The following is a 15,246-nucleotide window of genomic DNA, read 5'->3' on the forward strand; positions in this document are numbered from 1 at the left end:
TGTCATGTGATCAAGGCTCCGCTGAGCCGAAACGTCTGTGACTCTTTCTGCAAAATAAAATTGTGAAGTACCTCGAGGTCCGTGTCCGGTGTTTACTTGCTAGCAGAGGATTCTGCATGTGCCTGTGAGGAACGGAATTCAGGATATATATATATATATATATATATATCAATATACATTTGCATATTGTTTCATTTGACACCTGAGAAAGCCTTTCTGTTAGAGAGTGTTGCACAAATAAAACCCATGCTTTATTCTAAAAACTGTGTTATGGTGTGCCTAATTTTCAGGTATTTTCTTGCTTTGCCATATGTTTGCCTACGTATCGGAGTGCTGTATTTCTTTTAAACGGGAGTGCGAAGCAAGACAGGTGCCTAAACCACCAGGCTTACAGGTGTAGGATGCTTTGTCAAAAAATCAGTATTACCAGGGGACGTACGTGGGGTAGCTCAAGAGGCCATCAGAGTAACAATAAGGGCTTTGTAATGGCAGTAGATGCCCAGATGATGGTGGCTCTTACTGGAGAAATTCATTTATCAAATTCAGCTTGGTTTTAACAGTAGGCAACTCTAGGTCTAGTACTTCTGCTGCTCTTCATCCTACTACTGCGAAAGAGACACTTTCCTCGCTTGGTGGCCCCATTGGTGATAAAACATTTGTTGTTATATCAGTGTAATGAGGAGGGAGATTTATTCTCATCAGAGTCATGTGGGACATTAACTATGCTCTGAACCATGTCAGAATCTGAATTCAAATAAGATTTGAAGTCTCTGATAGTACTGGCATGGAGGATTAGAGCATAGGTACATAATGACTGGTTGGGCTTACGTAAACTTGTAGTGCGACATAGGTGTAGGCGTGGCACCACCCTTGGTTCAGTGGTGGTACCCAGCATCAGGATTGGTTTCAGGACCTATGAAGGAACATACAAGAACATAGAAGCCAGTGTAGAAGTCTCAAACTGCATTGGCATGGACCATGAATAGGTCACCAAGAGCCAGCCCGGTAAGGACCCACTGGTGGAAGCTCTGTGCACCGAAGGAAGACAAAATAACTTGATACAAGTGCATCATGGCTTCTTTAAAGGCTGCTATTGGCTGTGGACTCAACAGCAGCCTAGGGAATTTGGGCATGCTGGGAGCAGTTCCGTGGCCAGGTCTGTGTCAGTTGATGCCATGGGGTAAGGGGGTAGGGTCCTTAGATTGAAAGCCTTGCTCTTTCTTGCCACACTTCGAATTGCAGGATGGTTTCAGATTCCGCTTAGCCTTTTTGTGCTTATGGCACATTTTCAGCTTACCAAAAGATTTCGACCAGGAACTGGACCTCACGCAGGATGGCCTATTGACTGAGATTGAAAGCTATCCCATCAGTTGTAATGGGAGCAGGACTCATGCTCCCACAGTGACTTTTTCTTATGTTTAGCGATGTACAACTTTACCTCTTGCTCATGGATTGTCTTTGGGTGCTTACATCATGTTTTTGGAAATGACATTCTCCCTAAGCACACAGCCTATTTGTAGGTCATTTGTAGACCAACCAACTTAAGATTGGATCTCCAGATTCACGTTGATGGTTGTGGAAATGAAGGAACTAATGTCAGCATGCAGGGGTGGCGCTCCTATGCAACTCTGTTCCCTCACATTCCTGAAGATATGGAGTAAACGCGGAGCCACACAACACCACCTGTCCACGTGCAATAGCTTTGCTGAAGACATCTCGAGATCCAGTCTGGAGCCTGTAGATATTCCAAAAGTGAGGAAACTGGGGTTAGAAGTATCCATTGGAAACTACGAACTTGACACTCAAATTCAGGATTAGGGGTGAGATGTACTAACCTATTTTGTGGCTGTAAAATAGGAGTGTTTGCAACCGCAAAATAGATTTTTCTAATGTACGAATCCCAGTTTAGGAGTCTGTAAACCTTTACCAACTCTTATAATCGAATTGAGAATGGATACAAATTCGTAATTTAGAAGAGGGGAGTTGCAGGTGACCCTTCCAAATGGTAAATCAGTATCCTATGTATCAATTTGTTTGCACTCAGTTTTGCAATAATTTGAAAAGTTACCAACCCCCAAGTTGGGGCTGTAACTCATTTGCAAAAAGGAAGAATTCCCCTTTAAGCCTTTTTAGGTCGAGCCTATAGCAGCGCATGCACTACTATAGGAAATCGACCTCTTGGAATTGAAATACAGATACGTCAGAAATACTGACGTATCTGGAACTCCTTGTGACATGATGCGTCATACATTAAATATGACGCATCAGGAATGTCGCAAGGAGTGCGCACTGAGAAGTGACGCATCGCTGCTTTCACGCAGCGATGCGTCATTTCTCATAAATGAGGCCCATTATACCTGGGGGCAGGTATAATGTGGCGCAGGGGTTTACAAAGTGACACATCTACCTAGACACGGCACTTTGAAAATATGGTGCAACAAGGCAATTTTTTTACTCTGCTGGTGCGTCACAAAAAGTGACGCACCAGCGGCGTAAAAGTGACGCAAGGGCTCATAAATGAGGCCCCAGGTTTTCAGGATAACCACTATATAAAATACTTCCACTAACTTTCACTGTGAGAACATGTATCGTATGTGGATATCCTCAACCTCTCACAGAACCGACCCTCCTAAATCAATATTAGACATCCTTGCTCTGTGCCCAGCTCATCATAATTCCACATGTGGGTTACATGTTTTGCTAAAATGCATACGGTAATGTAAGATGGTATGGCATTAGCATTCATAATACATTTCTTTGCATTTTCTGACGTAAATATGTGCAATAAGTGTAACTCAGTCTAATGCCTATGTCGGCAAAAGTAGGAACAAGCCAATAGGTCACAAATGTAACGCAGTTGCACATGTCTATTGCCTTTGCCAATGCTTCTGGGCTGCGGCGGTAATTTACAAGAGACAAAGCAAGAAATAATGTGAGTTTGTTGTGCTCTTCGCCACCACTAGAGATGTCAGGCAATGGTTGGAGAGCGTTGTTCTTTTGACTCGCGGCACATTGCAGTCACTATCTATGGAGTGGGCTTTGCTCTTCACTGCCCGAGAGATGGGCAGCGCCAAGAGGCTTGCTTAGCACCGCCGTGTGCACTCCCGTTGCGCCCCCGAGTGCCGCTTGTGATTTCGGACAGGGGTGTGTGGGGGCTCTCGTGGCTTGCTGTTGTGCAGAACGGGGTCTACTGTTAAGCTCATTGTGCCGGTTGGCTCTTATCTCCCCATTGCATAAAGCGCCCACACTACCCCTTGCTGAGGCATGTGTGCTGCTGGCCTGCTGCTGCGTTGTAAGAAGCCAAAGTCGCCCCTCCTGGTCTCTGCCAGATGGTGCGACATGTAGAGGCTGCGGTTCCACTGCTTGTTCAGCCAGGCTGCTCCTCATTCGCCCCCCTTTACAGAGGGCAGATGATGTTGGCCATTGTTGCGCATCATGCTCTAAGGATACAGGCTCCAACAATCACAGACTGTTCTTGACTTCGCTGCGTCACTTTGGTGCAGCAACAATGCGCGCTCCCTCTTAAAGATCAGGGCCAATAGTCCGGTTCCGCTGTCGCATAATTATCAGGGCCGATAGTACGGTTCCGCTGTCGCATTGCATGTGGTATTGGAGCTGGGCGCTATATGGAGCATTGTGTGGGGGTGGTCATATCCAATAGTGGCACATGTGCTGCAGGACTAGTATGAAAATTGGATTACTTGGTCCTGCTGGGTGCCTCTGTAGGGTAAAAAATGCTGTACCACGCCCTGTCCTTAAATTTTGCTGGAGGTGTATGAAAGCGGGCCTACCGAGCTGTTCGACCTAACGCTGAGGAGCCAGGCAATTAACACCAAGCAGGAAAGCAACTGGCAGCGTTGCATTTATGAAGCAGCTCTCTGCTGTTGATGGATGTTACTTTTTGCATGATCATTCTGTTTTCAATACACTTGTGGCCGAGATTTTAAGTGCATTGGAACTGCATTAAGATAGCGCTTCGAATCAAACACCAATACGAGCACTGAAGCGCGTTTTGTAATGCATGCTTGGCTGTACTTGACGTGAATCTACGAGAGAGGCGCTTTTATGTCATGTGTGTGAGTCAACAGTCCGCTGTGCTGACCGTGGCTCGAGTTACAGCGCTAAGCACTGTGAGGCAGACAGAATAGGGAGACGGGGCGCTCAGTCAAGTTGCATGGACTGACTGTTACTATATTCTCTGCAGGCCCCCCATCGATCGCAAGGAAACCGAAGGATTTTCAGTTCATCTCTTCTGCTTTGTCCAGCGCTCAAATAAATAATTCTCTCTCTTCTATAGATTAAACAATGCATGTCTAATGTTCAATCGCTGTGAGTGAGATTGCCATTAAGGTATGAAAGGGTGATTCCATTGGGAATGCCAGGTAGGCCGGCAGGATCACCCGCATCTGCGTTTTACGGGTGCCTGAGGATTTGGTCCTGGGTTGTGCACCTGCGACAGTGCAGTGCGCCTGAGAGGCCCATGACATGCGTATATGGAGAGACGCTGGGGTGGAGGTTTCCAACTGTCCTCTTGCGGTATGCCAGCACATCCCTATTCGGAATCATTTTGGTATCGCGGTGGGTTCCTCATGCCAGGGCTTGGTTTCTCGATTCATGGGTGCTTCCTAATAAAGTTGGATGCTTGCTTGGTTGTCTGGAATATATGTTGCTTGCCGTCGTGCAAGACTCTCTGGGTATAGCATGGAGTATTGGATGTTATCTTTGAGGAGGGGGAGTTTGACTGGCAGGAATTTCCTCCTCGGACAGCCGCAGTGAATTCCAGGTATAGAGAGCCATTATTGTAGCTGAATGTGAGTACACTACACATACCACTAAATGCCACATAATTACAAGCCACATAATTGCACTATACTCACACATCTTAAATACACTCCACAAATTACCACTCAGTACCACATAATTACAAGGCACATTATTACAATCTACTCAATGCAACTTCAACACACTGCACATACAACTAAATAACACATAATTACAAGACAAATAATTACACTCTATTCACTGTAACATAAATACACTCCACATGTTACCAATCACTGCCACATATCTACACAGTATTTCAAACAACAGAAGAGTGTAATTCAATAGGTGTGTATAAGCACAAGCAAGAGAGAAAGGTGAACAAAACAAATCTCATTGGATTTTTCCAGGAAGCCCTCACTCACCACCCTGGTTGGTGACATGCTTCATCATTGGGCCCACCGGCAGAAGCCGAATGCCTCCCCGGTGTGCTACCACGCCAGGATACTGCGGAGCTGTTTTTTGTGAAAGTTATCATTATGTGTCACTGAGTGGTATTGTTTGGAGTGTTTTTTTGCATTGAGTGTAGTGTAATTATGTTGTATATAATTATGTGGTACTGAGTGGTATTGTGTGGTGTGTATGTTGTATTTAGTAGTATTTAATTATGTGGTGGGTAATTATGTGGCATTTAGTGTTTGGAGTGTATGTTGCATTGAGTGCAGGGTAATTATGTGGCAGTGTGTGGTATTATGCGGTGTGTAATAATTTTGCATTGAGTAGAATGTAAGTATGTGACGTGTAATGATATGGTACTTAGTGGTATTATGTGTAGTGTATGTATGTTGCATTGAGTAAAGTGTAAATATGTGGTGTGTAATTATGTGGCACTGAGTGTTTATGTTGTGTTGATTAGAGTGTAATATGTACGGTGTAGATATGTTTTAACAACGGGAGAGGGAGGGAAGAAAACACTCTCAGTCCCCCAGGAAAATGTATTTCAAACAACAGAAGAGTGTAATTCAATAGGTGTGTATAAGCACAAGCAAGGGAGAAAGGTGAACAAAACAAATCTCATTGGATTTTTTCAGGAAGCCCTCACTAACCATCCTGGTTGGTGACATGCTTCATCATTGGGCCCACCGGGAGAAGCCAAATGCCTCCCCGGTGTGCTACCACGCCAGGATACTGCGGAGCTGGTTTTTTGTGAAAGTTGTGTGAAAAAAGTTAAAAATGTCCAGGTTGTATCCCACATAAAAAACTTTATTCAGTGGTCAACCTGACATATTAAAACGATGTGTTGGGAAACTACCAAATAAATTGTTTGGATATTTCCACTTAAAGTGGGGTCAACATGTTTCTGCCCTTTATGTGTAAATTACTGGGCATTCTTCAGGACCATGGGGAGTGTACCTCGGCTGTATGGCCGCGCTAAGGCCCACCCTAACCTGAGGACGTGAACGTTAAAAATTAGTGTAAAAACTAGAAGGTGCAAGAAAAAACAAAAGAGAACAAACCAACAAGTTATAGGGAATTCCCTAAAAATCAGAGGAACCTGTGTAGTCTGGAAAAGTAGAGAGTAAAGTGACATACCTACATATAGAAAGACAAAAACACGTAGTTAGTTCAGTCTGTCTTATGGGTTCTCTAAGGACCGATCTCAGAGAGATGTGCTTTTGACTAGTCATACACTGGTGACCATAGTGTCATAGTAAATGTATTTGTGGTAGATCCACCGGCCTAGAAGAGGCAGACCGGTGAACAGGCATGCACTATGCAAGAAGAAAAAGGCGTAAGAAATGGCATTCCACGCCGATTATGGCGTTAAATCGATACTCGTGGTTAGAGATCAATGGGCCAGAATGCGGGGCCAGTGGGTAGACAGTGACTTGATAAATGACCCAGTGCAGTCGTAATGAAAATAGTTACGTATGGACTCTCACTTGTCACATAAAAGATCCACGCCCCATAGGTCTCGGAAGGGGGGTGGAGGCGAAAATTACACTGCCTGTAGAATGAAGGACAATAAAATAACAGAAAAAGGAGTTTAGTTACAGTCGGTAAAAAGATGCACGAGGCATCGCAAACCACTTAGCTGTTGGTTGAGATGGAAAAGCATGTGAAGCGCATCTAATCGGGGCTGAGTTAGCGTGAACTCAGCCCCGATTGGACGCGCTTCACATGCTCGCCACCCTGCATCACTTCCGGGTCGGACACCTCTTCCGTACCTACAATAACGATGCCTCGTCCACCGACCAACATCCATGAGGCCCGGTTAAGAGGCAGTACGCAGGTATCGAGCGGGTGCCAGGCGTTGCGGGCGTGAGTTCCCCAGATACCCCTACGTCTAGTTTTCAAAATGCACAGGTTTGCTAGGTTTCCCAACGTGCCGGCTGAGCTAGAGCCCAAACTCAACAGCTCCCAACTTTGCAAAATAAATGATCAATTTTGAGTGGAAATATGTGACGCATCCATGTTGCGTTGTGAGCTGTTTCCAGTCGTGGGCACTAGGCCCATCCACACGAGTGAGTTACCATTTTTATGGGTAAACTTGTGGGAGCATAGTATAGAAGAACATTTATAACCAAATTAATTTTGCTAAACTTATGCCTTTCAAATGTAAGCCAGTGACTAGAAAGAAGACATTTTAAAAGCTATTACAGGTACCCACGAATTCAGAGATGTACAAATAACTACAGCTCCTAAACTCCTTATCTTTTGTCCGTTTCAGAAATATATAGGTTTCCTTGATACCCATTTTTCACTATACATATTTCACCATATAAATTGATCTGTACTCAGTACTAAATGAAAAAACATTGTACAGTGCACCTCAGTGGTTGGCTCTGGGTACCTTCGGTTCTTGGAGTACCTAAAAACCCAATTTTCCCCGCAATCAGAAGGGTCTAGCGGATGAAATGGCATATTGCTTTTGTAAATTGGCCATTGACAAAAACAAATGACCGTTTTTTATACTCATTTTCAATATGTCAATAGTCATTTTTCTAGGGAAAACCTTGAAGGAACTACACATATGACCCCTTTCTGAATTTGTAATTTTGCTTACTTTTGAAAAATCTTTAGATATCCTGGATCCCCCATTAGTTTCGCACTGCATTCCACCACAATTAGAAGTAGGTTAAAAGCACAAAAAATTAGAAAAATAGCACTTAAAAAATTCTAAAATTGTGGTACAAAATTAGGTTTTTTGATTCAGCTCCATCCTGAAAGCTGGGAAGATGGTGACTTTAGCATGGCAAACCGTTAGTTGATGCCATTTTTTGGAAACAAACAGACACTTTTATCCAAAGCTAGTTTTTACTATTTTTCTCACAAACTCAACATTTTGCTATATTTTGCCTTTTTCTCTGACCCCTTGAGGCAAATCCACAAACTCTGGGGGCCAGATGTAGGTAATTCTAATTTACCGACTCATAAATACCGAATTTTACCGATTCGATATTTATGAATCGGTAAATTAGAAGGAGGCAGATGTAGGTAATTCTAAAATCTCAATTACCGAATCTGTAACATTCGGTATTTACCGATTCGGTGAATACCGAATTGGTATTTCCCATTGATTCCTATGGGCTTTGAAGCCCATAGGAATCAATGAGAAATACCGATTCGGTATTTACCGAATCGGTAAATACCGAATCCTGGCAGGGGGAACGGGGTGTCACTTTGACACCCTGTAGAACCCCAATTGCAGGCTTGTGGGCCATGTGGCACACATACATGCCCTAAGGGCCTGTCTGTGTGTCACATGGCATAGGTATACTGGCACAGATGTGCATGTACACAGGAAATCGGTACTTTACCACCCAATAGGATTGGGTGATAAATACCAACTCCTGAAGGGCCTGTAGCACTCTTTGAAGTGCCACCTACATCTCATTTACCGAATCAGTAAATTTACCGATTCGGTATTTTACCGATTCTGTATATTTATTGCCCCCTACATGCCAAATCCTAAATACCGGTCGGTAACGGCCGAAATCGGCCGTTACCGACCGGTAAATGGCGACCTACATATGGCCCCATGTATCTTTAGAATCTCCAGGATGTTGGAAAAAAAGGACGCAATTTGGCGTGGATAATTTATGTGGGGAAAATGTTATGGGGCCCTAAGCACGAACTACCCCAAATAGCCAACAAATTACTCAGCACTGGAGGAAAAAAGGGGTCATTTCCAAAATCTTTGAACAGTCTGATTAGAGAAAGCACACTGTCGAGCCTCACAAGTAGAGGAAACAGACTCTGCATGGGAATGCCTTCTACAGCTCTCTGTTGCCATAGCCAATAGGTCAGGCTGATTACTGAAATTGCCTCTTCATTGACATGGTTCCATTAATTTCAGACCTTCAAAGCCCAATACGATCTGAAGGGCGATCGATTTCGCAAAGCTGCCTGGCCCTAAAATGGCGACCGAGCTAGTAGCGCTCGCACACTAACAGTACATATTCAATCAGGCACTCGTCCAGGGAGCTAACGCTGTGCCTCACTCGTCCCAGAACAATAACAATACCTAATGTACTGTTCTTTACCTGCAACCACCAACATTTGATGTATTGGGGCAGCAGACTTCCAGGCAACTGAACATGCGACCCCACTACCATCCTGGTCCTCTCCATTCTCCCGTTTCCGCACTCAAGACCTTTGGACACTTAATGATCTTCATTCTACCCCGGCGGAGCCCGAGCATCATGGCCGATTCCCGGTGGAGCTGAATCGACAGCTCTAGGGGAGATTGGCTCCGGCTCACCGCTAGAGTCGCCACCTACCCAGCTGGACTTCGGACATAGGTCTCATCGTTTTTCTCTGCTGCTGTACTCCTCCCTATGGACTTCCAGCTCTCACTGACACTACTTTCAATGGAACTATGACGTTGCCCCGTGGGCGAAATCTTCAACTGTTTGGACTTACCGCGGAGCCTGTGTAACCTTTGGCTGATACACGGTAGAGCTATCATACGTAGCTATAGAGGAGTTGGGCCCTGGGATTCACCCCACTCGGCTGGAACCTACCCAGCTGGACATTGGACACTGTTTTTCCTCGTCTCCCCATTATGTTCCCTTCCCTCCCCCGCATCTAGGAGCATGATCACCATGAGGCTCCTTTTCCCCCATCTGCCTCTACTGTCCCCTACTGTTCTTCACCCATGCCCTTACTTCTGCCTCCTGATATTATCCCAATCCCCTCTACTGTTCTCCCTTTTTCTCTCCTTACTCCATCAGTTTTCATTTTTTTATGTCATGAATGCACTAGTAACTAATATAACTGATTTAATGCAGTAACATTATTTAATCCTCATGTAAAACGCTCTGATACCTCCGGGTCTAGCCAGCGCTCTATAAAACTCAATAAATAAATTGAGTGGTGAGTTTATATCTGTGGTATTGTGGGAGAGTTTGTGTATGCAAGAATGAATCAAAGTGTGGATGAATAGATGCATGAGTGCAAAGATGACTGATTGTGTGCATGTATGATGAGTGACTGGGTATGTGGATCGATGAATACCTCTGTCATGCCATCTAATTGTAAAGGACAGTTAGATGTCATCATGTTCTGAATTACACAATGCTAATTGATTGTGTCCAGTTTGTCCTTTCTGTAACTCTTGATTCTTGAGTTACACATTAAATACAGGTTGAGTCTATAATAACACACTGAATCTGAAATTGTGTTCCTCCAGACTTACCTGCCGGTTCGGATACGGTAATGTTAGTACAGTCCCCATCATCACTGCTGCTGGAAGCTGGGATTGTTTGGTTGGCAAAAGAGGCCTGTGAAATCTTCTCTTGGATCCAGCTGGCGTAGGCGGATGCTGCAGTGAACAGCGGTGGGGCATTGGGAATGTCACAGTCTTCTATGAATGTGCTGCTGAGTCCCGCCAGAAACCAGGTTCCATTCTCATTACAGACCAGCGGGGCCCCAGGCTCCCCCTACGGATACAATAGATGGGTTAAACAGGTGGTTTGAGCAATATGTGCCGTCAATGTGCACAGTTTATGAAGATACTCGGTATGGGAAACATCCTTTAAGACGCAACTTTTACCATGCAGTGCCTTTACGACGCAACTTTTACAACGCAAACCATTACAACGCATTGCGCTGGGGGGGCGCTCTAGGATAGGGAATAGGTTTAATTTACTGTCCAACACCTTTCCTACTATCCACGGGGACTGGAGTTGGAATAGTAAATTAAACTATTCACTATCCAGCGCCCCAAAGCACTATGCGTTGTAATGGTATGCGTTGTAAAAACCGCGTTGTAAAAGCATGCGATGTAAAAGCATGCGTTGTAATGTCATACATCAACTCGGTACACAAGGAATTTATTGGCAGGAAGGCAATGGAGAATACACAGTTTGGGTGTCAAGAGCAGGGTACTTTCACGTGACACACGTCGCCTAGTCTTAGAAATATTAGAGACTGAAACACTTTCAAAACAATTCTCTGAGGTTGCGAATCTTCACTTTTGTAGCCCACATACTGGGCTAGATATTCTCTCCCTAGTTGTTCAGATTCATCAAACCTAAGAATCCTGGAGGACTAAATAATAACAGCATACCCATACATAACCAAATATCTTTTTGGAGCGGCAGAAGAATCCATGAAATATACACACTGGGAAATAAGGGCTATCAGAATTTTTATTTTATTTTTCTGCGATAACTCACTTACAGTTGTACTTGAAGCCCAAAGTATTCTATTCTCAAAGCAAAAATAAATAATGCACACTCCAAGGGTGGTTCAGTTACAGGGTTGATACATCAACTACAAGTTCCGGTGAAGCTCTACAGCCTCTTTGTATCCTCTCTCCCTCTGGGAAGTCCCCAATGCCTATTGCAACTTATGCAAATATACAGGTATAGGCATTGATTAGTCATAGGTTCAGATTAGTATTGATTACGCCAATGGATGGTTCGTAGGTCAGTTCTTGTGTCTACAGAGCTCATACGGGCAAAAGTTAGTGATCTAGCAATTGGGTTTCTACTTTCCACTATTAAGAAGCAGTCTCTTTGTTCATGTGAGCTTAGTCCCGTGTTGTCTTCTTAAAGGCATTGTGTGTTGGTGATGCAATATAATGCAGTCAATGATCTCACACCTTTGCAATCAGCTTCAAAATAAGGAATAGTGGGGGCCAAATCACTCCTCCCTCTACTACTGGTGCTGAATTGCATGACTGGCCTACTCGGCAGATGTGACGCATTTGTGGCCTCTAGGTCAATGCAGGCGTTTGCTCATCTTTGTCGGTTACGGCCTGCAGAGACTGGTGCAGGTTAGTGCTTTTCAACAATTGCAGGCAGCTCCTCACAGGTGAACACCACAGGCAGGTGGCAGCATCACCAGAGTTTTCAGCTCTGCAAACCGAATACCAGACAGCAAGGTGGGAACTACACTGGGAGACAGGGGGCTCCTCATAACTTGGGTGGGTAACTGCTTTACTCCCAAAAGTCAGTTGTCTACATCTCTTTTCCACATTATGGGAAGACACTACACTTCTCCTTCTGAACTGTCTCTCCATCTGCAGGGCCAGGAAGTCTCCTTCCTTGTCTGAGCATATAGACAAGCTGATAGGTACTGGACAGATCATCAATTTCTCCAGCAAGTTGCAGACTTCAGGTGAGGTCCCCTCATGTCTGCGGGATTGGTTGAGATACAGAGAGCAGCCAAAGTTACATAGCAGTCTTTTGAGTACTCTATGGTGCACTCCTTTCCTTTATGAGGAAGAACTTGGAAATGGAACCATGTAGGGTGCTTTGGGTCCCACATTTATACTTATTTTCTGAAAAGGAGATCTGGATCCACTGGCTGAAGTTCTGGAATTAGTTTGGGATGGCTCTCTTTAAAACATAATTTTCTATCTGTAGCTCAGACACAGTTGTTGTGCAAGCTGAAGGTTCTCTGGGCAGGTAGCAATGATGCTCACTCCAAGCAGTAGTATCCAACACAAGAGCATAATGGAGTGTGAGATCTCTGCACCTGGCAGTCATCAGCCTTCCTGAAGTAGTAATCAAGGGCAGACAATAGAGAAGGCTCTGCCTACAAACTTCCTTACCTTTAACAACTGAAACTGCTGACCGGCACCTAATGCCTACTATCTACTAAATGGGAGGGCTCAGGAGGAACTAATCAGCAGTCCTTTCATAATTAATACCTTATTACATTTCTATGGATAGTGATGTCTCCATCTTCCCTCACTTCAGTATCTGGGTCTTCTCCGGCACTAGTAATTCAGCCAATATGCAACCACTCTCTGGAGAATCTTTTTCATCCATTCTATGCAATTGTTAACCAGGTGCCATGAAAAATGGATCCCAATGGTCCTAGTACTCAGACTCTGACCATATAGAGACTCTTTCAGCCACATATGTTCTACAGATCCACTATACTCACACTGATAGAAATTGAGTTTCTGGTTGTCAGTGGTCTGCACCCTGTCCAAGCAGAAACCACAATCCTAGGCAGGGTAAGTAGCAAAATACCCTAAATTATCCTGTGCTCACCCTCTGGTAGCTTGGCACAGAGAAGTCAGACTTAACTTAAGAGGCAATATGAAAAGAATTTGTGCAACACTTGAAACACTGACACAGTAAACACAGCACAAAAAGACTCCACACCAGGTTAGAAAACCAGAGCTCACTTTCATAAATAAGAAAAGACCAAAATGACAAACATCCAATGGGTAGAACTTGAGATATGACTTTTTAAAGAATAAACTGTAAAATAGTGCTTAGAAGCAATAAACCCCTATTTGGGATATCTCTCATGCTGGACTGGGGCAAAGAAGGGGATATGCCGGTTCGGTTCATGCTGAGGTGAAGATGCGCCGGTTCCGATGAGGATGTGCGGGTTGGTTGCAGAAGCACCTTAGCCTCACTTCCAAGTGCTCATGGTGGGGTAGCACAACTAGGACTTCAATAAGTTGGCAAGCCATCAAGCCCTTGGAGTCACTCTGGGTTCAAGCGATGCAGGTCAAGTCCTTCTCACAGAGGCAGGGGAACAGCAGGCAGCAGGGTAGCACAGCAAGGCAGGAATCAAGCAAAGCGGCAGCCCAGCAAAACAGAAGTCCAGCAGACTGGCAGTCCTCTCAGCACAGCAATTCTTCTTCCTGACAGAGTGGTCACAGGTCCAGAAGTGTATGGAAGTCATGGTGTAAGAGGTACGGTACTTATACCCAGTTGTGCCTTTGAAGTGGGAGAGACTTCAAACAAGGGTCTTTGAAGAGCACAAAGACCCACCCTTCCTGCCCTGGCTTCAGTCTCACTACAGGGAGGTATGAAGCCCTATGTGTGTGGACAGGGCACAGCCTATTCATGTGTAAGTGTGAGACGGTGTCCAGCTTCTCCCTCCCAGGATGGCCCATCAAGACACATCTAAGTTCCCTTTGCATTTGGCTGCCGAAAGGGAATACACAAAGCCCAACTGACACCCTATCTAGACTGAACAGACACAGGCAGCAGTCACCAAATGGCTAAATTAGGAAAATGCTAACTTTCTAAAAGGGCATTTTCAGAATTGCAATTTGAAATTTGACTTCACCATAAGTTGTGGTTTTAAATTGTGATTCCAGAGATATCAGCTTTGGGGGTCTTATCGAAATTACACTTATGAAAGGCAGCCTTGCGATAGTGAAAAACGACTTTGGGAATATCTCACTACCAAGGCATGTAAAACTTAAAGTGTGATATGGTATTCTCCCAGGGGTAAGATGGCGGTCGCTTCAGTGGCCGAGTAAGCACTGGCGGCTAACAGCCTCCCATATCCCCCAAATTATTGCTGTCCTGCTGCGGTTCAAGAATCATAAAAACTAAGGTTAAAGGAGAGCAATGCTGACATGTGAAATCGCGTGAGGATTCATGATGCTTTGGATTATATATGTACCGGTGTTCGGCATTGTTTGGTCCCCGGATTCCGTTCTTGCAGCTGGTGTGGTCCTCGTCTCGAGGAGTTTGACGGACTGCCTCTGGGAGCTGGCGTGGAACTGTGGGAGTAAAAATGCCTCCTAAAGGTGCTCGAGGAGGCAAGCAGGGCGGTGGAGACCCCACAGCGACTTCTTCGAAGCAGACACAAGGGAAACAATGACAGTGAGCGGTTACAGCTGACCCAGGAAGTAACTCGCAATCCAGGAACAGTCGATCTACAGGGCCAGGAAAGAAAGTTACACCTGCTATTTTTCTTACAGCCATGCGATGATGAAAGAGGCACATGTAATTATAAATCAGGATGAGGTGAGCGGGGGGGAAGGCAGGGGCCTCTGGTTGTAATGTGCAGACAGCAGTAAACAAATTGGATCAAAGAGGGCAGGGGGATGCCGATCCTGCAATGCACAACCCAGAGATCTATGGCGGGTCACTGTGTGAAAGTACTGTTAACCATATTATGGAGGGGCAGATCACGGTACAAACGTGGCAGGAATAGAAGGTGGCAACCCAGAGATGGTTAAAAGAGCCTGTGGTTCGCAGCCTATGGGCAATC

At 44.8% G+C, this 15,246-nt stretch overlaps 1 protein-coding gene across 1 annotated transcript in view; it reads right to left on the reverse strand.

The window, feature by feature from the left end:
* Window positions 1–15,246, reverse strand: part of LOC144769149 (uncharacterized) — a 1,798,260-nt gene that overhangs the window by 1,304,727 nt on the left and 478,287 nt on the right. Inside the window, exon 8 of the mRNA XM_078653155.1 lies at window positions 10,463–10,706. Coding sequence (XP_078509281.1) covers window positions 10,463–10,706 — 244 coding nt within the window. The remainder of the gene's footprint in view (window positions 1–10,462; window positions 10,707–15,246) is intronic.

Source organism: Lissotriton helveticus, chromosome 7 (genome assembly GCF_964261635.1).
Source record: "Lissotriton helveticus chromosome 7, aLisHel1.1, whole genome shotgun sequence".
NCBI lineage: Eukaryota > Metazoa > Chordata > Amphibia > Caudata > Salamandridae > Lissotriton > Lissotriton helveticus.